Genomic DNA, 26,575 nt, shown 5'->3' on the forward strand with positions numbered 1-26,575 from the left:
TGCATCTCTTTTTTTAATAGCAAAAATGACGTGTCTTCTGCAGAGAAGGGAAACATTAATACATCTCACTGTGCTAGTGGTTAGAAAAGTCAGAGCGCAGTCAGGAGCGCGATGGGGGGGGAACAGCCTTGCGCAGTGGCTACAGTGTATACATGAGCAGCCTATGCACTGAACATCAAGACTGCCGCAACGTCGGCTCAGATTGAAAGTGACGGCAGTGAAGACTATGTATACTGTATGTAAGAAAACTCTGCCACAACTTGCCAATCATTTCAATTGTGTGTTTCATTATGTTTTATTATTGTTATTATTAGGCTATTATTGGTAATGGTAACGGTAAACATCCGTCAAAATGACCGACGGCCTTCAGATTTTTCCGTCATAGCTAAAAAAAAAATCCGTCAATGACGGACAATTGTCGGTTAACGTGACCTACGTTTCAAGGTGCACTGGTCAATACTGTTCTATTCCTTTTCCTGATCGTCACAACTAACGTGGAAACATCAGAGAAACACTGTTGAACATTTTGCAGCCTAAACAATCCAACCTTTCGTGCTCAGAAACATAGTGGAATGCCATAATGGCTGGAATAAACAGATACAAAGGCTGAGGAGAAATAAACACGATCCTCTCCAAAAAAAAAAAAAGAACAATAAGTAAAGCTAGACTGCCTTTCAGATTTTCCAAGTGTAGGTTGTAAAAAGAATTTCCCCCGACACTCAATTATTTTTGTTTAGTGGACTGAAAGCTACTGAATCCGAATCACAGACTTCCGATATTATTATTATTATTTAAATAGAACAATTTATCTCCACGTGGCCCGAAATTCTCCGCTGTTTTTTCCTGCTTCACCATGACCCAATACAAGATACTACGTCATGAATCACGTAGTGGGCTTTCCCCGTTCGCGCAAGGCATCGCGGGATACAAATTTGAAACAGGAGAGGGCGCGAATGAAACGTGAAAGACCGACTATAGTAACGGGACGCGAGAAGAAAAGACGTTATCTTGCGAAGGAAAGGAAACGCAGGACCAAACTAATAAATATCGGCGCTCAGCGAGCACCTCGGTGTGATCAGCCGTTCGTTTAGCGACAGGATGATGGAACTGTTAGTGCACGCTCAAAGGGAAACCATGGTGGATGGTGGTAATGCGACACTGGGTGCCAGCTGCCGTAAAACCCAAAAGAAGAAGAAAAAGAAGCGTATGAAGGCGAACCAAATGAAATAACTTCCCAGCCACAGAACGGCCTGGTTTTTTTTTTTTTAGTTTTTTTTTTAAATGAACTTGAAAGGCCATCTAGGCCACACCAATTCAGTTAGGTGGTTCTCGGAATCGCCGCTTGAAGAAAATGCAAAATGAAAAAAAAAAATCGAAATCAAACTCCCGCCAACAGTAAAGGTCATGTGACGTGAGGTCATGTGACGTCGAAACCCAATCAAATCGCCCCTTTCACTTTCGATAAAGACTTGTGGAAGAAACATGCCTGTGGAGGGGAGTCCTGCAAAGCCTGTGTTTGTGATTGTTAGGATATTCGGCGAACAGAAGCGTAAAATCTTTGACCGGTGTGTTGAAATTCTGTTTACTGGTTTGCCTGCATTGTTTGGTCGATTTCCACCGCTAATTTTACCATCAGAGCATTTTTTAAATTTTATTTTTATTTCGCCCGCTCGCTTCATATTTTTCCTCAAAAATTCCGAGAACCAACTAATTAAATTGGTGTGGCCCTGGCTTTAAAGAAAAAGAAAAAAAAAAAAACTTTTAACCATCCAAGATGGAGAAACCTGCAGATCTCCTGAAGGTAGCAGTGGTGTTGTAGTTAAGACCACCTAAACCAAGACCAAGTCACGACCAAGACCAAAGTGTATCGAGAACGAGACTGACTGGTTGAGACCAAGGCAGTGCGAGACCGAGTCAAGACCAGGACCAGACATCAGACCAGTGTATGAAGGGGGTGGGGGAGGGGTGATGGCCGTTAACAGTAATGAAAATTTCCAATTGGCAATGAGTCACATTATTGGTTGCATTTAAAGCAGGAAGTTTTATATCCAATCACAGTAACAATGTTAACAAATCAATCAATCAATCAATCAATCAATCAATCAATCAATCAATCAATCAATCAATGCGTGGCCAATTTAGTGAAATCCCCAAAGTTGTGGTCTTGACTAGTCTTGAAATAAAAGACCCCAGTCCTTTACGTCCAAGACGAAACCTTCAAAAAGTGGTCTTGAGACCAGTCTCGAGTACGACAACACTAGGTAGTAGTCATGTCTGTTCCTTGCACCAACACACACTCCATTTCCCAGAATCCCTAGCTAAACAATGAACTACACACCCAATCATATGATCCGTCACATAATCCGCTGCCTCTTTCACGGTCCCTGGACTTTTAATCAAAATCACCTCTTCCCAATTATCACACGTCCCATAAACAACCCAGACTTTCATTGAACCTTTGCAAAGTCTTGCTCCTTGCATTCCACAAAAGAAAGTGAGCTCGCTAGCTGCCAAATGAGGCAACGGGACCCAAGGAGTAAACAAATTCACATGGCTTTCTGTCTATCTTGAAAACCTTCGAGCCGTCTACAACCCCGATTCCAAAAAAGTTGGGACAAAGTACAAATTGTAAATAAAAACGGAATGCAATAATTTACAAATCTCAAAAACTGATATTGTATTCACAATAGAACATAGACAACAGATCAAATGTCAAAAGTGAGACATTTTGAAATTTCATGCCAAATATTGGCTCATTTGAAATTTCATGACAGCAACACATCTCAAAAAAGTTGGGACAGGGGCAATAAGAGGCTGGAAAAGTTAAAGGTACAAAAAAGGAACAGCTGGAGGACCAAATTGCAACTCATTAGGTCAATTGGCAATAGGTCATTAACATGACTGGGTATAAAAAGAGCATCTTGGAGTGGCAGCGGCTCTCAGAAGTAAAGATGGGAAGAGGATCACCAATCCCCCTAATTCTGCGCTGACAAATAGTGGAGCAATATCAGAAAGGAGTTCGACAGTGTAAAACTGCAAAGAGTTTGAACATATCATCATCTACAGTGCATAATATCATCAAAAGATTCAGAGACTCTGGAAGAATCTCTGTGCGTAAGGGTCAAGGCCGGAAAACCATACTGGGCGCCCGTGATCTTCGGGCCCTTAGACGGCACTGCATCACATACAGGCATGCTTCTGTATTGGAAATCACAAAATGGGCTCAGGAATATTTCCAGAGAACATTATCTGTGAACACAATTCACCGTGCCATCCGCCGTTGCCAGCTAAAACTCTATAGTTCAAAGAAGAAGCCGTATCTAAACATGATCCAGAAGCGCAGACGTCTTCTCTGGGCCAAGGCTCATTTAAAATGGACTGTGGCAAAGTGGAAAACTGTTCTGTGGTCAGACGAATCAAAATTTGAAGTTCTTTATGGAAATCAGGGACGCTGTGTCATTCGGACTAAAGAGGAGAAGGACGACCCAAGTTGTTATCGGCGCTCAGTTCAGAAGCCTGCATCTCTGATGGTATGGGGTCGCATTAGTGCGTGTGGCATGGGCAGCTTACACATCTGGAAAGACACCATCAATGCTGAAAGGTATATCCAGGTTCTAGAGCAACATATGCTCCCATCCAGACGACGTCTCTTTCAGGGAAGACCTTGCATTTTCCAACATGACAATGCCAAACCACATACTGCATCAATTACAGCATCATGGCTGCGTAGAAGAAGGGTCCGGGTACTGAACTGGCCAGCCTGCAGTCCAGATCTTTCACCCATAGAAAACATTTGGCGCATCATAAAATGGAAGATATGACAAAAAAGACCTAAGACAGTTGAGCAACTAGAATCCTACATTAGACAAGAATGGGTTAACATTCCTATCCCTAAACTTGAGCAACTTGTCTCCTCAGTCCCCAGACGTTTACAGACTGTTGTAAAGAGAAAAGGGGATGTCTCACAGTGGTAAACATGGCCTTGTCCCAACTTTTTTGAGATGTGTTGTTGTCATGAAATTTAAAATCACCTAATTTTTCTCTTTAAATGATACATTTTCTCAGTTTAAACATTTGATATGTCATCTATGTTCTATTCTGAATAAACTATGGAATTTTGAAACTTCCACATCATTGCATTCCGTTTTTATTTACAATTTGTACTTCGTCCCAACTTTTTTGGAATCGGGGTTGTACCAAATTTTAAGAAGTTTTTTTTTGGTCCCCCACCCCGCACCATTTCCCAATAGTGTAATCCAGCCGAGAGTTCACTGTAGCAAATGAATCTACATGCAGAGTATATTCATTACCTGTTATCTGTGTTTTGAGGTCATCTACTTGTGTAGTAAGAGTCGAAACTTCTTTTTCCCTTTTTGCCAGTTTCTCCAAAGTTTCTGTGGAAATATGAAAGCATAAAAGTTAGAAAAAAAAACATCTTGAAAATAAATGACGTTCATTTAAAAAGTCGAGAAACAAATAGGCCACTAGTCATCATCACTCAGAACTGTTGTGCGACGCAGAATAATTAATTACGAAAGTGACAGCGGGGAGAAATGCGATTATCATAATGAAAAAAGGATTGATTTACAGACCTTCCATATTTTGCTTTAACTTAATCTTCTCTTCAGAGCTGTCATTATTTTCTATCATCTGAGGAAAAACAAAAGCATTGCACGCATCATCAAAAGATAAGAAAAACGCATCCAAACGCAATAAACGTTCAATTTACAGGCTAATAACTCACGTTGACGTCCTGGCCGATATGATCAGCCTCGACAGCCTGTAGTCGGTTCTCGCTAACCCTCAGCTTCTCTTGCAGATCTCGGATCTCGGCACGGCTTTGCGCTTCAGCGTTCTGCAGAGCCTCGTAGTCAGCAATCTTCTTCTCAGCCAACTCTAGCCGTTCCCTCAATCCGGCGACCTTCAGCTCGGCCTCCTGAAGCTTCTCCAGGGACTCGTTGAGCTCCTGGTTGCTCCTGGCATTCTCCTCGCTCTCCTCTAGCTTATCTTGCAGTTCTTGGACCTTGGCTCGAAGCTCCTCACGTTCCTTAGCTAGCACGGCCACTTCAATCTCATGCTTGGCCTTGAGGTTCTCCACTTCCAGCTGTTGCTCCATCCTCATGCTCTCCACAGTGGCCCTCATTTCAGGTGTGGGACCATCTCCATCTCCTCCACTGGTCTCGGAAGCTTTGGAATCATTGATCAGTGAGGATTTGAGCTCCTCCAGGGCACGTTGGTGGTCTCCAACCAAGGCGTCCAGCTTGGCCTTCCAGCTATCCATCATCTCCATGTTCTCGCGTGTGGCCTGCTGGAGCCGTTGGCGCAGTTTTGTGATCTCCGAGGCCTGCCGCTCCGTGGTAGCCTTGAGGCGTTCGGTTTCTTGGCGGCTGGCGCTCAGCATGGCCTCGTAGCGTTCGCGTAGTTGGCTGCTCTCCTCGCGGCGTGCAGATTCGAAGCGTTCTCGGAGAGCCTCCGAGCTTGAAATCACATCTCTGCCTTCCACTACGGAAGACGAGGCTCTCTGCAGGCGTGCCTGGAGTTCGTCCACCTCAGCTTTGCGCAGGGTTAATTCCTCCTCCAGCTGCATCACACGGCTCTTCTCCTCAACCGTGGTTTGCTGGTGGACAAGAAAATAGAGGGTTTTATGCTCTGGTCCTCTTGTGAATGTGGTCAAGCCTTCAGTTCTTGCTTTTCATGGGTTGAATTCAAGAGCAGAACATTTTAATGTTGAGAAATGTCCAAACCCACAGCCATTATGAAAAGGTAAAATGTTGGTATGAAGCCAAACCAACAGAATCAGAAATCATAAGATTACGTAGTTTGTACTGGCTCGTTTTGAAAATGTTCTGCCAAATCACCCGCAAAAACAGAACTTTCGGCGTTCTCTAATGCATCGTCAGCGTCGCTTTGCACGTGCACATCTCAGTCGACCGCTGACGTTTTTCAGCCAAGTGAGAGTCTGATTCAGAAGCATCTTTTCACAAACACCTTGTTTAAAAGCATAGAAAAGGCAACCTACGAGGGGAAAGGACACATACCCAAGCAAGCCATTCTTTGCACTGTGTTCCTAGAAGCAGCCAAGCAAATGTGAGATGACGCATTCAAGACACACACATGTACACACGTCTAACCAGCTGTTAAAGAAGAACCAGTTGAAGTATCCTGGATTTTGAAAGAGGAGACCTAGTGTTAGTGTTGACAGAGATTTACAGGGATCGTTCCCTTGCATTTCTCAGCAAATCACTGAAGGTATATGCTGCCATCAGACAGCACCAGAAAACATTCAGAGATGCAACCCCAAAAGAAAGAAGAGGGAAGAAAAAAAAAAAAAGAGAGAGTGAGAGAAAGATCACACCACTCCTCTTAGTGTTCACTGCTGATTTAGGAAGACGTTTAGAAAGTTGAGACTACACATGGGATTAGCAGTTGTATTTCACCTTGATACTCTTACCCAACCTCATGGGTGTTGCCTGATGGCGCCTTCTGCCCTGTTAATAAATAGCAAAGCTTAAATTGGGATTTTGGGTCAGTGCACGTAACACTGCCCCAGCTTTACGACCACAAAACGACATGTTTCATTAAAATTACAAAAAAAGTGTGCCATCACGGCTTTAGCTGTAATGAAAATTCCATTGGATGTGTGCAATGTGACTCTTTTTATGATTTTATACAGATGAGTGACCAAAAAAAAAAACATGGCTTAGTAAGGTTTTTGGCCACCACAACAACCTTGCATTGATTATACACGTCTCTGGAACTGGACTGAGGGATGAACACCGTTCTGCCAAAAGATCTTCCTATATGTTTGGTGCATCGATGATGATGATGACGGCGGCGATGGCTGTCGAACACGTCGCTCCGAAATCTCAAAAGTACTTGAGATGTGTTGTTTGGGAAGGCCGTTATGGAATCAATTTTGTGCCAAAATGTTCATCCAATACTTATGAAATATCAAACAAAAAAAGTCAATTTTTTTTAGACTGGCAAACAAATTATTCATGTAATCGTGCAAAATATCAGTCTATTACTCTTCAGAAGCCTTTTACTTTTGTTCCGCGTCTTTCTCGGTTTTGTTTGACGTAATTTATTTTGGTTGCGATTCCAGCTTTCTCGTTTGCGCTCCCTGACTTTTTGCTTGCAGTTTTGGCACAAACTTGACGTGTGGGTGGGCTGTCCAGGAATGCATTCCCATTGGCTAACTTGTGTTTGACTGACAGCTCCGCTCAGCCATTCCCTACTCGGACTCTGGCGGACTGTTTGACGAGTGACCGATCCATTGACGGTAAACAAGGATCGAGTGGACTTCAGTGGCGACTATGATACTGAATTAATTCAACAAAGTGTAAATTCAATATCATAGTCGCCACTGAAGTCCACTCGATCCTTGTTTACCGTCAATGGATCGGTCACTCGTCAAACAGTCCGCCAGAATCCGAGTAGGGAATGGCTGAGCGTAGCTGTCAATCAAACACAAGTTAGCCAATGGGAATGCGTTCCTGGACAGCCCACCCACACGTGAAGTTTGTGCCAAAACTGCAAGCAAAAAGTCAGGGAGCGCAAACGAGAAAGCTGGAATCGCAACCAAAATCAATTACGTCAAACAAAACCGAGAAAGACGCGGAACAAAAATAAAAGGTTTCTGAAGAGTAATAGACTGATATTTTGCACGATTACACGAATAATTTGTTTGCCAGTCTAAAAAAAAAAAATGACTTTTTTTTTTACATTTTGATTTGTCGTTTTTGTTTGATATTTCAAAAGTATTGTATGAACATTTTGGCACAAAATTGATTCCATAGGCCATCGCATATGATTTACAGTACATCATTCAAACTATTCAGTGAGCCCACTGGCCCTGTAGATGAGGGCGGAGTCATATTGAAAGAGACCACTCCTATCAAGAAAGAAATCTCTCATCAGAGGATAAAAGGTTATCAGTTTGAAGAACTTTGTATTCTTCGTTTGCACGCGACATCATAGCTAATTATTCATGAGGCTTTGAACCGGAAGTCGGCCATGTTGGAGGATATACACAAACTCACGTGGTGCACGTTTACTATAGAAAATATGCTTGAGAGGTTGTTATGCTCAAGAATTCCTTTCATTTCTGCACTATGCCGACTCTTTGTGCTGTAACTGGATGCGAGCACAACTCTGTTCGAGACAAGAGGACTTATAAGTTCTTTAGAATTCCAGCAATTATAAATAATCAAGGAGAGAAAAAAAAAAAAGAGAGTTGTCCACGGAGCGGAGACGTCAATGGCTGTCCAACATAAACCAGGCTGATCTAAGTGACGAGAAAGCAGAAACCGCACGAGTCTGCACTGAACATTTGATCAATGGAACTAGGTACTAATGAAAGATCGCAATACATATGAAATACTGGGTCGTTTAATCACCTGGTCGTGTATAAACTCGCTGTGATCATCGAGTGCGTGAGCCGACAATCAAAGGCTTCTACGATTTTAAAAAGAGCTGTATATAATTTCTTTCCATCAGGGTAACCAGCTGATCTCTACAATTTCACGGATCCAGACTGGGCTCCAACACAAAATATGAGCTACAGCAAAATCAAAGATGGTAGCTACTACAGCAGTAGATTGAAATGCTCGGCTTACAGAGCGCAGAAAGAAACGCAAAATTATTGAAGAATCTTCCAAATGATCACAGGGTCAGTCAAACAAGATTCATGTCAATCCACTAGCTCAAACACTAAAGCCTTTTAGAACTAAATATGTTATATAGTGGGGCGGCACGGTGGTGTAGTGGTTAGCACTGTCGCCTCACAGCAAGGAGGTTCTGGGTTCCAGCCCAGTGGCCGGCGAGGGCCTTTCTGTGTGGAGTTTGCATGTTCTCCCCGTGTCCGCGTGGGTTTCCTCCGGGTGCTCCGGTTTCCCCCACAGTCCAAAGACATGCAGGTTAGGTTAACTGGTGACTCTAAATTGACCGTAGGTGTGAATGTGAGTGTGAATGGTTGTCTGTGTCTATGTGTCAGCCCTGTGATGACCTGGCGACTTGTCCAGGGTGTACCCCGCCTTTCACCCGTAGTCAGCTGGGATAGGCTCCAGCTCGCCTGCGACCCTGTAGAACAGGATAAAGCGGCTACAGATAATGAGATGAGACTATAAGCTTCTAAATGTAACTCCTCTTTACCTTCCAGTCTGTACTCTTACCACTGTGTATATACACTACCGTTCAAAAGTTTGGGGTCACCCAGACAATTTTGTGTTTTCCATGAAAAGTCACACTTTTATTTCCCACCATAAGTTGTAAAATGAATAGAAAATATAGTCGAGACATTTTTCTGGCCATTTTGAGCATTTAATCGACCCCACAAATTAATGTGATGCTCCAGAAACTCAATCTGCTCAAAGGAAGGTCAGTTTTATAGCTTCTCTAAAGAGCTCAACTGTTTTCAGCTGTGCTAACATGATTGTACAAGGGTTTTCTAATCATCCATTAGCCTTCTGAGGCAATGAGCAAACACATTGTACCATTAGAACACTGGAGTGAGAGTTGCTGGAAATGGGCCTCTATACACCTATGGAGATATTGCACCAAAAACCAGACATTTGCAGCTAGAATAGTCATTTACCACATTAGCAATGTATAGAGTGGATTTCTGATTAGTTTAAAGTGATCTTCATTGAAAAGAACAGTGCTTTTCTTTCAAAAATAAGGACATTTCAAAGTGACCCCAAACTTTTGAATGGTAGTGTATGTATATTGTATCCTCCAACATGGCGGCGGTCAATGACGCAAGCAGTTTTGGTCATGTGGTTTCAAACGAAGTATTGATTTACACTGATGCTTCACTCTAAGGTGACAAGTGGAGCCAAACCATGTCAGCAAGCAAATAAATAAATAAAAATGCCACCCACAGTATAACAGCGCCAGCGTTTTTCCCTTTATCATCCATCTACGGTATGTATATATTGCATAATGTCATGGAGAACAAAGCAATCAGCATTTCAGTTATGAAAATAAGTTATGAAAGCTGCTTGGTGTAGGCAGATTTTTTTTTTTTTGACATATTCTGACTGACTTTCATAAGACACTATAAGAATAAAAGGCTCCAAAGGATCCTTTGACATGTCTCTATTCAAACTTTTTCCCAATGGGGCTCACTTCCTGGTTTTTGAGCGCTTCTTTTTTTCTCAACATTCTTCATTTTTTATGACAGAAAGTCTCGGTGTAATTTTCAAGTGGGAAAACGGAGTCAAAACAAGGGCACGAGTCAAAACGTTGTGATGCTGCGATGCGTCGGTTAATATCAGAAAGTTCAAAACGTATTCACCCCTCACCCAAGGCCCAACTCCCCCACCCTTACAATGCCCCACGGTTTGAATACCTGGGGTCTGGAAAAACATTTTAAGGTTCTGGGTAGAACTTCACAACAAAGCCTTTTTCTTTCCAGAGAAGTTTCTAACTAGAAGAATCCTGAAGTCTGTTCTACAGCTTCTATACTAGAAATTCAAGCGTTCTGCTTGTAAGCCTGTATAATGGTATATCGGTTTGTCCCTCTATGAGAACACTATGGGTTTTTTTTCTTATAAGAGAACGTTCCACCTTCTGTAGAAACTCTCCGAGGAACCCCCATATTCATGCAGCTATTCTTCATCGATCATGTTCACGGTCACTCAGGTGATTAATGGGATTATGGTTCAACCACGCTCCAAACCTATCTATCTTGGAGCCCTTCTGAAATGGAAAGGGTTAAAATATACAAAGGATAGAAAGGTACTGAAGACAGACTGTGTTGTTCTGAAAGACGTCGAATGTCAGTGATGGAACTGCACTGCATGGACGGCCAGGTATCAAACGGCCTCCAACATGAATGTTCTTGTTACTGTGATACTACTGGAAAATTCGGCAGCAAGATCTAATTAGGTCTAATCCAATAATGCAACGTGGGATGAAGGGAGAGCTTTTAATCGAGGAAGGGAACCCAGACAGGCCAGTTTATTAGGTTCACATACCATATAAAGTGGTGCTTGAAAGTTTGTGAACCCTTTAGAATTTTCTATATTTCTACATAAATATGACCTAAAACATCATCAGATTTTCACACAAGTCCTAAACATAGATAAAGAGAACCCAGTTAAACAAATGAGACAAAAATATTATGCTTGGTCATTTATTTATCGAGGAAAATGATCCAATATTACATATCTGTGAGTGGCAAAAGAATGTGAACCTTTGCTTTCAGTATCTGGTGTGACCCCCTTGTGCAGCAATAACTGCAACTAAACGTTTCCGGTAACTGTTGATCAGTCCTGCACACCGGCTTGGAGGAATTTTAGCCCGTTCCTCCGTACAGAATAGCTTCAACTCTGGGATGTTGGTGGGTTTCCTCACATGAACTGCTCGCTTCAGGTCCTTCCACAACATTTCCATTGGATCAAGGTCAGGACTTTGACTTGGTCATTCCAAAACATTAACTTTATTCTTCTTTAATCATTCTTTGGTAGAACGACTTGTGTGCTTAGGGTCGTTGTCTTGCTGCATGACCCACCTTCTCTTGAGATTCAGTTCATGGACAGATGTCCTGACATTTTCCTTTAGAATTCGCTGGTATAATTCAGAATTCATTGTTCCATCAATGATGGCAAGCCGTCCTGGCCCAGATGCAGCAAAACAGGCCCAAACCATGATACTACCACCACCATGTTTCACAGATGGGATAAGGTCCTTATGCTGGAATGCAGTGTTTTCCTTTCTCCAAACATAACGCTTCTCATTTAAACCAAAAAGTTCTATTTTGGTCTCATCCAGCCACAAAACATTTTTCCAATAGCCTTCTGGCTTGTTCATGTGATCTTTAGCAAACTGAAGACAAGCAGCAATGTTCTTTTTGGAGAGCAGCGGCTTTCTCCTTGCAACCCTGCCATGCACACCATTGTTGTTCAGCGTTCTCCTGATGGTGGACTCATGAACATTAGCCAATGTGAGAGAGGCCTTCAGTTGCTTAGAAGTTACCCTGGGGTCCTTTGTGACCTCGCCAACTATTACATGCCTTGCTCTTGGAGTGATCTTTGTTGGTTGACCACTCCTGGGGAGGGTAACAATGGTCTTGAATTTCCTCCATTTGTACACAATCTGTCGGACTGTGGATTGGTGGAGTCCAAACTCTTTAGAGATGGTTTTGTAACCTTTTCCAGCCTGATGAGCATCAACAATGCTTTTTCTGAGATCCTCAGAAATCTGCTTTGTTCGTGCCATGACACACTTCCACAAACATGTGCTGTGAAGATCAGACTTTGACAGATCCCTGTTCTTTAAATAAAACAGGGTGCTCACTCACACCTGATTGTCATCCCATTGATTGAAAACACCTGACTCTGATTTCACCTTCAAATTAACTGCTAATCCTTGAGGTTCACATACTTTTGCCACTCACAGATATGTAATATTGGATCATTTTCCTCAATAAACAAATGACCAAGTATAATATTTTTTGCCTCATTTGTTTAACTGGGTTCTCTTTATCTACTTTTAAGGTTTGTGTGAAAATCTGATGATGTTTTAAGTCATAGTTATGCAGAAATACAGAAAATTTTAAAGGGTTCACAAACTTTCAAGCACCACTGTAGGTCACTTCGCTCATCTGTTGCTATGTGGAATAGCAACCGTCTATCAGTGTAAGTAGAGTAACATAGGCAGGAATGGACAAATCAATAGCACAGGACGGATCCTGTGTCCGGGCTTTAAGTTTTTAACACAGTTATCATACGGGGCGGCACGGTGGTGTAATGGTTAGCACTGTTGCCTCAGAGGAAGAAGGTTCCGGGTTCGAGCCCAGTGGCCGACGGGGGCCTTTCTGTGTGGAGTTTGCATGTTCTCCCCGTGTCTGCATGGGTTTCCTCCGGGTGCTCCGGTGTCCCCCACAGTCCGAAGACATGTTAGGCTAACTGGTGGCTCTAAACTGACCGTAGGTGTGAATGTGAGTCTGTCTCTATGTGTCAGCCCTGTGATGATCTGGCGACTTGTCCAGTGTGTGCCCCGCCTCTCGCCCATAGTCAGCTGGGATAGGCTCCAGCTTGCCCGTGACCCTGTATAGGATAAGCGGCTACAGATAATGGATGGATATCAAGAAACTCCAATAACATCTGATCGGACACCACAGCTTAAAGCTTGCTACATGATCCTATACTCATCTTTGTATATCAATACCTAACTAACTAGCTCTGCGTATGTTATCGTGTCAAGTTAGCGATCAATATTTAAGTCAGGTTTTTCCGGCTATCAAAACTGAGGACTGGGCAACACATTGGCGCTTTCACTTTGCCAATGGGCTAGCCAATGGGCTAGCCAATAAATTAGTGAATTGTCAACTCCTGATAGGACAACTGCCGATTATATTTAAGTGCTGGACCATTCAGGACACCATAGTGACGGAAGTGATGAAGCTACCATACAAGTGCACCAGATGGAACGTTCTAGCTGCAAGCAAAATGATGGAGACCTTGATGTGCTCAATGTGAGCAAAAGCTCAGGCGAGGCTGGAACATCACAGAAAGGCAGAACCAAAAGCAAAAAAAAAAAAAAAATGTGGGGATGACGATGGCTTCAGGCAAGTGCGACATCTACTCTCGCTGCACGTTTACCATTTTTTCCTCTAACTCTTTCTGAAGCTTCTCTGCTTTGGACTTTTCCAAACGCAGATTCCGCTCAAGCTGCCGAATACGGGCATGCTCCAGTTTGGTCTGAGTCTATGGAGAGATAAAAGGAACAAGAGAAGGAAAGAGACCCTGGTGAAAATCTTTCAAGGATCTTCAAGGATCCATAAAGTTCTTTGTGGGGGTCTTTGAGGATCCTGTTGAGGATCTCAACATAGATCCTCAAAAGATCTTCAAGGATCTTTAAAATTCTTGGCAAGATCTTCAAGGATCTACAAAGATCTTTTCACATCTTGCCAAGATCTTCAAAGTTCTTTCCAAGATCGTCAAGGATCTTCAAAGTTTTTTTCAAGATCTTCAAGAATCTTTAGAATTCTTGTCAAGATCGTCAATGATCTTTAATATTCTTGCCAAGATCTTCAAAGTTCTTTTCACATCTTCACGGACCTACAAAAGAAGTTCTTTTAACTTATTGCGAAGATCTTCAATTTTCTTGCCAAGATCATCAAGGATCTACAAGGGTCTTCACAGTTCTTTTCAAATTCTAAAGATCCTTGAAGATCTTGAAAAAAAAAACTGTGAAGATCCTTGAAGATCTCATAAAGAACTTTGACTATCCTTGAAGATCTTGAAAAGAACTTTGAAAATCCCTGAAGATCTTGGCAAGACATTAAATCAAAGACCTTTGTAGATCCTTGAAGATCTTGGCAAGAAAATTGAAGATCCTTGAAGATCTTGGCAAGAAGTTAAAGGATCTTCGTAGAACCTTGAAGATCTTTCCAAGAATTTTAAAGGTCCTTGAAGATCTTGGCAAGAAGCTAAAAGATCTTTGTAGAACCTTGAAGATCTTGGCAAGAATTTTAAAGATCCTTGAAAATCTTTTGAGGATCCTTGTTGAGATCCTCAACAGGATCCTCAAAGACCCTCAACAAAGGACTTTATGGATCCTTGAAGATCTTCGAAAGATTTTCACCAGGCGAGAGGAAAAAAGAGAAAGGAGAAAATCGCAAACAAGATATAGTACAAAGAACAAAAGTTTAACTTTATGAAAAGATTTTCTTTCACAAAGCTTAAAGAGAGGAAACTGAGATGGAGGAAAGCAGGAGGACATAGAGAACAAATGTCAAGTGGCTTGCATAAGTATTCACACCCTTGAATCTGTTATCACGCTACAAAGCGTGAAAAATCTGAATTCTTATGCAAAACACTCATCTATAACAACTGTGAATTTTTTTTCTCATTTTTTAAGGCAATTTTGTCCATAGATATATTTTTCACTGAGCAAATGCAGCTTTCAGGAAGTGAACTAATTCTGTGTATGTGGTTTTCCTTCATTTTATGACAAATCACGTTATATTAGTAGATTTAGTTTGCGTTAGTATAGTGTACTGTTTATTTAGTGGATACGTCACTATGCATCTGCGTGATTTGGGATTTTTTTTTTTTTTTAATTTATATTACTTATGCAGTGCAATACCTCTAGATCCCCTTTGGTGATGGATTCCTCCTCCACCCTGAACTGAAGGTCCTCCACTTTCCTGTTTTAACACAGAACAACCGCTAGGAGTCAGAAAAGCATCTCATTTGGAGGAGAAAGCATCACACACATGAGCTGGAGCACATTGGAGCTTGGGGTTGTACCTTTTCTCTTCCTCAAGCTGATTGGCCAGTTCCATTTTGTCTCTCTGCGCACTGGCCAACAGGGTACGCACTTGCTGCAGGTTGCTCTCCGATTCTGTTGCATACTGAAGAAAGGACAGACGAGAAGGACTAGAAAAAACACTCGACTGGAAATTCTGGGCCTCTAATAATCATAGAAGTCAGGACGGTTTTCCAATACGGCAACAATAAGTGACAAACTTATTAATAGTCTTATGAGGTGAAGACAAACCTGCAGGTGCTGGGCTTTGAGTGTGTTTAGTTCTTTCTCCACTTCACAGATGTGGCTGGTGGCCTTGGCTACTTCGGCTCGTTCCAGGTCGCGCTCGGCCAGGAGCTGTTCGATGTGCTGCTGCTTTTCTTTGAGCGCCTCCTGCAGTGCGGTGGTGCCCGAGATCTTGCGCGCGTAACGGGACGACGTCTCCGTCAACTGTGCGTCGGATACGTATAGTTTGTCACATGACCCGAACAGTGATGAGAAACGGTTCACAAGTTTAATGGAATATAATAGAGCGGCGGCTACAATTATCGACACCTTAACGATCTTTTGGCCGTTGCGAAAGTAGAAAAGACTTTCAATACGTAAATTGTGCATGAATGATGACTCAAACTTCCACTGTAAAAAAAAAAAAAAAAAGAGTTGTTTCCCGACTACTTAGCATATCGCATCACCTGACACCGTTCCACAATTATCGACATCCAAGATGATACCACAAAATAATCAGTATGTGGTATTAAATTAACAAAACAAAGTTTTTATTTAAAATTTGTTTTACATCGACTTGTATCTAGTGCAAAATAGCTTTTATATGAATATATCGATGTGGGTGCTTACATAAATGAGGAAGTAATTCTAATGTTTGTAAACGAATGAACTGGGCCCTGTACTACGAACGGAGGTTAACCTACCCAGAAGTAACCCAGGGTTCCCCCGCTAAACCGGGGTTGACAAAACCTGGTTATCTTGTTTGGGGTTAAACGGTACTACGACGCCAGTTATGAAGTTGATTTGTTGAACCCGTGTTAACCTAATCAGGGTTAATGCGCGTTCACGTGAAAGGGGAGGTTATCAGCGCAAATCACCACTGTTCACAATGGCACGGTCGCCGTACTTCACGGAGGAAGAATGCGCTGTCATAATGCGAAGCTACGAGGAGTTCAAAACAACATTAAGAGCAAAATCTAACACAGCGGCTGCCAATAAGGAGCGGCAAGCATGTTGGCAACGAATTGCCGATCGGGTAAATGCGCAAGTACATTCTCCCTTCTACATGTTCCAGAACAGAAGTATAGGATGAGAGAAAGCTTCATGATCAATCACAAGTCACAGAAAATGGTCCTTCAACGTGGCCCCAGTCATATGTAGCTTGTTTAATGTAGAGCCCTGCACTCCCGCGGGAGTCCCGCGGGACCCGCCGCAAAGCAGTGCAGCGCGGGACAAATTTTGAAAGCTCATTGCGGGCGCGGGCGGGACCGGAAGTGCACATATGCGCGCGCGGGCGGGAGCGGGAGTGCACATATGCGGCGCGGGTGGGAGCGGTGAAAAGCTGCAGTCCCGCTAACTAAAAATGTGCTTGAAATAAAATGTATAAATTATTAATTTATGTCTATCATATGTAATTTATGCTGGATATTTTATTTGGCATTAATAAAAACATTTTAAGATGCCTAAATTTGCAGAGAAAGTCAGATTGAGTGAGAAATGGCATTTTAAACTTGCCATTGATCACTCTAATGACTCGCAGTTCACACCCAGCTAGCAAGATAACCATGAGTGAATTGATTTACTTGTTGCGTTAGTCTACAACTTTAATCAGAGAGACAGGTTACACAGTGACGGTAGGCTTGACTCAATGCTATCCCAGAAATCCTTCCTGTAATATGCAAATTTGGCCGCCTCTGATTGGACAGCCAAATTTGCATATTACAGGAAGGATTTCTGGGATAGCATTGAGTCAAGCCTACCGTCACTGTGTAACCTGTCTCTCTGATTAGAGTTGTAGACTAACGCAAGCAGGAAATCAATTCACTTCTTTTACTAGCTCTGCTTTGCAATAAAAAAAATAAAAAAATAAAAAAAACACCATTGGTACAAAGCAAGCCCATTCACTTTTTTTATGCTGATCAGAGAATTACAATGGTTTCTCATGTGATAAAAATGTGCGATTTGCGATTAAATATTTTAATAATTTGACAGCACTAGTTATTATTATTAGAAATACTACATGCTGAATTCAGAAACAAGGTAAACAATAACAAACGTGAGCTGTAGATATTTATGCTCAAATCCACTCAAAGTAGGGGGCGGGGCACCATCACGCTGTGTCAAGACAAGAACTTTCCTGAGAAATAACGCGAACGTCTGCATCATGCGGGATTTGCGGACGGGAGCGGGACAAAATATGGCAGGGGCAGGCGGGAGCGGGACTGAAAATCATAATTTTTTTGTGGGCGCGGGCGGGAGTGGGACTGAAAATCATAATTCTTTGCGGGCGCGGGCGGGACTGCACAATGCGGGCACGGGAGGGAGCGGGACTGAAAAATCCGACCCGCGCAGACCTCTAGTTTAATGTCCGAAAAATCCTGAATAAAATTTGGTATGGTAAATTCATGGAGTAGCCTACTTAAGCTGATATGTGCACAGAGTCACATGAATTAGGATGACTGACTGTTCAGTCCCTTTGACTAAGTTGGTGTATGTCCTGTGAACATTTCAGAGGCAACAGCAGTGCCAAACGCACCTGGCAACAGGTGAAAATGAAATATAAAAACATCATTCATAATGGTGTGTGTGTGCGCGCGCGTGCAAGCAAGCATTCATTTGCCTTTTATTTATTCAAGTTTTATCTGTTTGCCTAATAGTTCAAATTGTTTTGTATATAGTTTATAATGTTGTTGTGTGATATTAATGATAATATTGTGGGAAAACTACTTTGCACGGATGTTCATTTAATTTATTCTATCGTCATTTTGTTTGTTCTATTTTTGTGTATTTTATTTATTTATCTGTTTGTCTAGTTGTATCCATTTTTCTAATAATAATATATTTTTTGCATTAATAGTTTGTTTTTTCCTATTAAAATAATCTTGTGTTCTTGTTATGACTTTATCTATTTATCTGACTGTTTAGTTGTATCTATTTTTGTTACAATTTCAATATTTTTAATATAGAAAGTTTGTTTTTTTCTATTAAAATGTTCTTGTGTGATAACTAGTTCTTGTGTTATATTTATTGTAGTTGTATCTATTTTGTATCTCAGACTTAAATATTTTCGTAAAACAAGTGTTTTTCTATAAAATATTCTTGCGTTCTTGATAACTATGTTCTTGAATGGGTTCTTTTTTTTTTACAGAAAAGCCGTTCTGCATGGACATGCATTGAAGCCCTCATTGTTTTTTAATGGTTATTTATGAGCGTTTAGGGGTTACAATAATGTAAGTCTAGGTTGCTTTATATAAAAGGTATGTCCAGAAATATTGATGTCACTGTCTAAGCAGAGGGATCTGGCTTCTTTAGACGCTGGCTTCTGAAAACTGAATAAATATTTAAAAAGAGCCAAATGAGCCAGTCTTTTGAACGGCTCTTTTCAAAGAACGGATCCCATCAAAAAGCCATAAATCCCATCTCTAATCTGCGCTCCGATATCGCACGGGTCATCCAGGTACGCTGGCATTGTCTCTAGAGGAAACGTCGGTGGAGAGGTGGTGTTTAAAAAGGGTGTGGTTAATCGGAAACCTCGGGTTAACCAAGAACATAACCTGAGACGAGCAGGTTTGAGATGCAGCGTAAGTTGCCATGGCAGCATACCTCGGTTTGAACATAGCCAACTTTCGTAGTATGGGTTAATCGGGAAGTTACTCTCGAAGTTACCCTGGTAAGCCAGAAAACCCGCTTCGTAGTACAGGGCCCAGATCATGTTGAACCTGTGTCCGAAAATCTTTTTGTTCCACTTTAAGTATTTTCGCAGATCACGTTTCGTTAAACATTTGTTGTTGTTTGTATTAATTTCTAGTTTTGTAGTTTACCAATAAATGTCAACGGGCAAATGAGATTGTAACCACATGAAAATCCAGGTCAAATGTCGCATGCCATTCCTCAAACCAAAATATAAAATGTCGACTGATATTGTAATATGTGGTTGATATTTACAACAAACTGCAAAAAAAAAAAAATTCTGAATGGAATAGAAAAATCTGAATATTTCAAGCATGTAATTTCTTAAAAATATGCTAGGAATTTAATTCTGGTCTAATTCTATTTATTGCAATAGGATTCCAAATACTCTATAAAGATTCCATTCTGTTATGGATCAGAAAAAAAAAACATATTATAAATCACAGCAATTTTATTTTATTTTTTTTAAAAACTACTTCATCTACGTCAACAATGTTACACAAAGATCGACCCATAACAGTTGTAAATGTCGCTTAGACCCCGGGTGTCCACACGTAGCCGGGTATCTGCTAAATCGAAGATATTTTTCTACGTTTTAGCCTGTCATCCACATGAAAACACATCAAAAACTAATATTAAAAAAAAAAACTCCGGGCAAAGTGAAGATTTTTGAAAACTCCGTGTATGCCTTTTCGTGTAGACCGAGATAACCAGAGTTTTGCGTTTTAGAACGTCGCAATCTGCGCCAAAAAAATGACGACAAATCTGCCCTGACGTCAAACGTGCGACCTTTGTTTACTGCAGAAGCCAGATTAAGCATGGACAAAGAGTAATGGATCGGAGTAGTGCCTTGAAAGCGTTAATTATTGTGCAGGTGCTATTTACATGTTTAATTTTAGAAGCCCAACTACTGACAAGATTCCCAATCAACGTTTTCTTGTGTCTTTTGAAGTTTATACTCCAAAACTGTGTTTAGAAGCAATTCTGTCTCCGAGTCTGTCCAGACGAACGAGCTTGGCGCCATGTTTTATGTTTAGGCGGAAGTGACGCCAACAGAGGGCTATGGAGCACTTGCATGTGACGTCACAGCCGATCCAGATTGTGACAGACGCCATCTTGTAGGTCAAACGCCATATTCCGCCTTCTACTTCTACCTTTTCTTCTGGAAAACCCTACTATATACAATTCTACTACAACGGCTGCGGCTACAAGCTCTCCCTACCTGTGCACGTTTTTTATGTTTTTTGTGTGTATTTTTGCGTGTTGTTCGTCTGTACCGGACTTCAATATCCACTACAACCGTATGGACTTACTGGACATTGGTTTCCAGCAGAAAATGACGGTTTGTAGCGATTTCCATCGCATGCACAACATTCCGGACGAGATAGCGAGACCAGCGGGGTCTCCGTGGATTGTTATCGGAAGCAAAGCGAAGGAGGCGGCGTCGGGAGCGGAAGCAAAAGCGAGGCTGCAGAGCCGGCCTGTTGACTAAGCTCAGAAAACAGCTACTCAAATCTCCACTGCCAAGCCTCTACCTCTCCAACGCCAGATCCATGTAAACAAGACGGACGATTTGGAATTACAGATGGAATTACCTTATTCTATTCTATAATCGGCTGGTCAGTGCTATACTCAATACTTAAGTGACTTACAAAAAAAAAAAACTTAAGTGACTTACCCATCCAATGAGGATTCTTGTTTACAAGATGCCACATCTGAGTCGCTGACAAATCCTGAATTTCTGTAAAGATAACTGTCCAGAGATTTATAAGCACGCAGTGCTTCACCACTGAACAGCGAGGGAAAGTTAATGAGGTAATTATACACGTCCGGGTATTCCGCTGGCAGTTCAAAATCCGGTCGTGAAAACTCCGTCCGGTAAGCCATAAGGGTCACAAATCTGTAGATCGTTTATTTTAGACATATATCTAGTTATCTGTTCATTAGAAAAATGAGCCGTGTAGTCCGTCGGTTGAAATTGATCCATTCTGTACACGAGTGCAGCAGTATTCAGCGGTGTTTTTGACCGACAAGATGGCGGTTGTGTACTTTCCGGTCACGTGACTGCAAGATCTCTATTCTGATGTGATTAGGGGGTAGGATTTGGGGAAATAATACCATCTTACAGGTTTGGAATGCTTATGAATGTGATTGAAAACGCAGATGTTCGGTTATGTGTGGAAGGGATTTTTTTCGAAGACGAGGTGGTGTGGATAAAACATTTTTATAAACGAAGGGGGGGAAAATGTTCGGTTTTAAAAATACCCGGCTACGTGTGTACATGGCCTTAATTCCACAGGGTGTCGATAATGGTGGACGCCGGTGAAAGTGATCAACATTATCGACACCTCACGTGACTTCTCAAACGCGCGTTTAGAGACAAAACGGCGACTGTCGAATGAAAGAGTAAGAAACAAAGTAGGTTTCGACGAGGAGATCGTGAAATATCGGTGAATTTGATCAGTAAAAACACGTCCACGATCTTTCCACCATGCTTACCTGCGATGATGATGATAACGTCCGGGTTTTCCTCAAATTGCTGATCGTGCTAAAAAAATTTCCATCTCGGGTAACGAGCTGCGTCATCAGACGACAAGATCAAAGAGTGAGGCGGGTCTTCCGGTTGATTGATTAACCAATAATAACTGTTGGAACTGAAACTCACCTTTGTAAAATAGTTTTTTTTTATTGGTAAATCTGACAAGATGTCGATAATTATGGACCGTCGATAATTGCAGCCGCCGCTCTAGCTGAGGTCTCGTCGCTATTATTTTTTATACAAATGCCATCTCTATATTTGTAACATTTTCCCCAAAGGATTTTATAGCTGAAATATCACTTCATTTCAAACCTCCTCCAACAAACCAGCCCCCTTTCTCCCTCACCAGGCCAGTGCGGCTGGGCCTGCCGCCGACGCTGGAGGCCACGGAGCTGACAGAGCTGATGGATGAGCTGCTGGGGCTGTGCGCCAGTGATGACACTCCCATGGCCACACGTTTGCTTTTCTTGGCCTTGGCTGGACTTGTGGATGGGAAGCCGATGCGGATCACCTTGTGGATGGGGGCAAACAGGCCGAATTTGGGTGGGCACTGGAAGTACCTGAACAGGGTTGGAACAAGAAGGTCAAAGAAACTGACAAAGTACACTACCGTTCAAAAGTTTGGGGTCACTTTGAAATGTCGTTATTTTTGAAAGAAAAGCACTGTTCTTTTCAATGAAGATCACTTTAAACTAATCAGAAATCCACTCTATACATTGCTAATGTGGTAAATGACTATTCTAGCTGCAAATGTCTGGTTTTTGGTGCAATATCTCCATAGGTGTATAGAGGCCCATTTCCAGCAACTCTCACTCCAGTGTTCTAATGGTACAATGTGTTTGCTCATTGCCTCAGAAGGCTAATGGATGATTAGAAAACCCTTGTACAATCATGTTAGCGCAGCTGAAAACAGTTTAGCTCTTTAGAGAAGCTATGGGTCAGTCCATGAAATGATGTTACTTTTCATTGGTCCGGGTTTACATAATCATTTCATCTTTAATTTCCATGATTTAAAGAAATATTTAGCAGATTATCCATAAATATTGTTTGAAGAAATAAAATAAATTAAAAAAATGAAGTTTGCTTTTGAAATAAAGAAATGTGAAACATTTTCTTCCCCTGTGACTGGACACGGATGACACGTTTTTTGTGACATGGAATATCTGCTGACTTTGAGCTTAAATAAACCTTCATTACTTTCTGAGAATTTCAATAAAATGAGTTTCATGGTACTTGCAATTTAGTTTTACACTCGCATAATAAAGTTAAGAAGGTTCTATAAACTATTTAGCTTCGAATTCATCCACTAAAAATGGGTTGTGAACGTAACATTGTGGTGTCCTACCGTGTTACGTTAGAAACCAGGCTTATAAAAAATGATAAAACGAGTTGAAATCGTGATTGATGTTTTTAATATAAGGAAGAATATACCGTATTTTCTGGACTATAAGCCGCTACTTTTTTCCTAGGTTTTGAACCATGCGGCTTATACAAAGGTGCGGCTATTCTGTGGATTTTTCTTCCACTGCTAGGGGCGCTCTAACCGGAAGTAGAATCAAAAATAAGATAGACGAAAAATCAATGCAAAGAAGAATTAGCAGATCTTTAGCAGATAGAACACGCACGACAAATTACTAACTGGTAATTATTTTCAAATCCAGCGAAGACGATTAAAGTGACTTGTGGTTTCAAACACAGGAGAAACGAAGGTAAATAAATACCGGTTATTTTCTCTTGGTTCTGTTCCGTTTTAATCAGCAAAGTTGCTGCCGTGTTAAAAGGCACTGTTCGGAAAGAATCTGTTCAGGTACATACATGTACATTTACAGTACAAAATCGTTCTGTACATGCAGTAAATATCTAATTTTTCAGCATAGATATCTGCGGCTTATAGCCCGGTGCGGCTTGTATATCTTTTTTTTATTTTTTATTTTTAAATAGAGCGGATGCGGCTTATATACAGGTGCGCTCTATAGTCCAGAAAATACGGTACTATACAACGATGTAGGTAGAAAGAAATTTAAACAAACGGCAATAAAAGAAATTATCGATGTTTTTTCTCGCATCCTAACTTAGCGTCCACTCACTTCCTGGTTCGTTCACAACCTGCGAGACCTATTTACTCAATCTAGGTCAGCTGAACTGACGCGAGAGAACTTCTCGCGGGATCTCACACACCACAACACGTGCTCGAGAGAAGTGCAGATATAAGTGTGACTAAGTAAAGTAATGAATTCAATAATCTCATTTACCCCATATAGGATGAAACTGTTTCCTGTTAATGACTGTTGTTATTGTTCAAATCTTAGAGATTTTATGAAGTTTGTGAAATGCTGGTATTTCATATTTTCAGTGTTTATGATGTTGAACTAATATTTCTAATGAATTCTTATTCAGTGTTAATGTTTAAAGTAAGCAAATAAAAGCAAAAAATTGATTTTATCAATATTTTTCCTTTATTTTTAAAAGCTTGTTCGTGTCCTTGTTACATTAGCAACCGGGTAAATATTTATGGATTTTATCATACATTGTAGAGCAGGAGTTATCTTAACAACTATGTTATATTTTCTTATATGGTCAATGCTTCATGGAAATAAAAGTTGTTTTCAGTTGTAAATTGTTTTATGTCACATTTTGGTAACCCCATTTCATGGACTGACCCCTATAAAACTGACCTTCCTTTGAGCAGATTGAGTTTCTGGAGCATCACATTAATTTGTGGGGTCGATTAAATGCTCAAAATGGCCAGAAAAATGTCTCGACTATATTTTCTATTCATTTTACAACTTATGGCGGTAAATAAAAGTGTGACTTTTCATGGAAAACACAAAATTGTCTGGGTGACCCCAAACTTTTGAACGGTAGTGTATACCAGAGCACTCTTGAATTCTGGATTGTTCCTGATCAGAAGGGTGTTGATTAATTTTCTACATGAGCAGCGTTTCTGTCGAAGGTTAGTTAGAGTAGACAGAGCACAAGGAAAATTCGAACATTAAATATTCTAGGTCTACTCCAAGATCAAACTGCATTAACTAATTTGTGCATAAATGTAATCGCAAGAACGCCAGAAGCACACACTGATGTTATTCAATTATTTATTTAGCTTCTTTGAAGCTGCTGAGTCATGGAGACGTGATTACGGACATCGCCCATAATTTCCTATCAACATGAGCGATCGCGGCCATTTTTGCGACTCGGTTTCTCATATAGAGTCGTAGCCTATATGTACGTGTACACGCTGCCAGTCAAAGGTTTCTTATGTTTTAAATCACTATTATTTTTACCAAACAAAATCTAAATTGTTCCAATATCCCTGAAATGGTTGAAATGGATAAAACCTCTGACTGGCAGGTAGTGTGTGGAATGTAATGTAATGGATCAATCTATTTCTTTTTCTGCCTAAAATTTCTTCGGCTTTGGAGCAGTGTATTATTATGTGGGCAGAGAAGGATTCTTGCAGCAGACCTGGTCCCGGCCACGGCTCCATCGTTCTTCCCGAGAGGCTCGTCCAGCTCCACACCGCACCACTCGCCCTTGGCAAAGTCTGTCTCGCCTACATAACGTACCACGCCGGTCTTAGTACCGCCCACCTGAGCAGAGAATAAAGGAGGATGGCAAGTCAGGGATGGTGCGATCTTCTAAACATGAACAACAACAAGAATTTATCTCCTGCTTATTACTTCTGCATTATTATTGGACCTTTTTTTTTTTTTTTTTTACTTGTATACAGTGGTGCTTGAAAGTTTGTGAACCCTTTAGAATTTTCTATATTTCTGCATAAATATGACCTAAAACATCATCAGATTTTCACACAAGTCCTAAAAGTAGATAAAGAGAACCCAGTTAAACAAATGAGACAAAAATATTATACTTGGTCATTTATTTATTGAGGAAAATGATCCAATATTACATATCTGTGAATGGCAAAAGTATGTGAACCTTTGCTTTCAGTATCTGGTGTGACCCTCTTGTGCAGCAATAACTGCAACTAAACGTTTGCGGTAACTGTTGATCAGTCCTGCACACCGGCTTGGAGGAATTTTAGCCCGTTCCTCCGTACAGAACAGCTTCAACTCTGGGATGTTGGTGGGTTTCCTCACATGAACTGCTCACTTTAGGTCCTTCCACAACATTTCCATTGGATTAAGGTCAGGACTTTGACTTGGCCATTCCAAAACATTAACTTTATTCTTCTTTAACCATTCTTTGGTAGAATGACTTGTGTGCTTAGGGTCGTTGTCTTGCTGCATGACCCACCTTCTCTTGAGATTCAGTTCATGGACAGATGCCTGTTCCATCAATGATGGCAACCCGTCCTGGCCCAGATGCAGCAAAACAGGCCCAAACCATGATACTACCACCACCATGTTTCACAGATGGGATAAGGTTCTTATGCTGGAATGCAGTGTTTTCTTTTCTTCAAACATAACGCTTCTCATTTAAACCAAAAAGTTCTATTTTGGTCTCATCCGTCCACAAAACATTTTTCCAATAGCCTTCTGGCTTGTCCATGTGATCTTTAGCAAACTGCAGATGAGCAGCAATGTTTTTTTTGGAGAGCAGTGGCTTTCTCCTTGTAACCCTGCCATGCACACCATTGTTGTTCAGTGTTCTCCTGATGATGGATTCATGAATATTAACATTAGCCAATGTGAGAGAGGCCTTCAGCTGTTTAGAAGTTACCCTGGGGTCCTTTGTGACCTCACCGACTATTACACGCCTTGCTCTTGGAGTGATCTTTGTTGGTCGACCACTCCTGGGGAGGGAAACAATGGTCTTGAATTTCCTCCATTTGTACACAATCTGTCTGACTGTGGACTGGTGGAGTCCAAACTCTTTCGAGATGGTTTTGTAACCTTTTCC

The 26,575-nt window shown here is 41.3% G+C and overlaps 1 protein-coding gene across 3 annotated transcripts in view; it reads right to left on the bottom strand.

The window, feature by feature from the left end:
* clip2 (CAP-GLY domain containing linker protein 2) overlaps positions 1-26,575 on the bottom strand; it is a 135,421-nt gene that overhangs the window by 25,168 nt on the left and 83,678 nt on the right. For 2 of the 3 annotated variants that reach the window (XR_009651807.1, XM_060912136.1), the window contains exons 4-12: positions 25,178-25,302; positions 22,059-22,272; positions 15,511-15,708; positions 15,261-15,364; positions 15,097-15,157; positions 6,438-6,488; positions 4,745-5,617; positions 4,593-4,650; positions 4,311-4,394 (exon numbers count right to left, since the gene is read on the bottom strand). Coding sequence is in view for 2 of the 3 variants with exons in the window: in XM_060912136.1 (XP_060768119.1) it covers positions 4,311-4,394; positions 4,593-4,650; positions 4,745-5,617; positions 6,438-6,488; positions 15,097-15,157; positions 15,261-15,364; positions 15,511-15,708; positions 22,059-22,272; positions 25,178-25,302 (1,768 nt within the window). In the remaining variant the exon portion in view is untranslated. The remainder of the gene's footprint in view (positions 1-4,310; positions 4,395-4,592; positions 4,651-4,744; positions 5,618-6,437; positions 6,489-15,096; positions 15,158-15,260; positions 15,365-15,510; positions 15,709-22,058; positions 22,273-25,177; positions 25,303-26,575) is intronic. The other variant, XM_060912137.1, reaches the window with a different exon arrangement.

Source organism: Neoarius graeffei, chromosome 28, assembly GCF_027579695.1.
Source record: "Neoarius graeffei isolate fNeoGra1 chromosome 28, fNeoGra1.pri, whole genome shotgun sequence".
Taxonomy (NCBI): domain Eukaryota; kingdom Metazoa; phylum Chordata; class Actinopteri; order Siluriformes; family Ariidae; genus Neoarius; species Neoarius graeffei.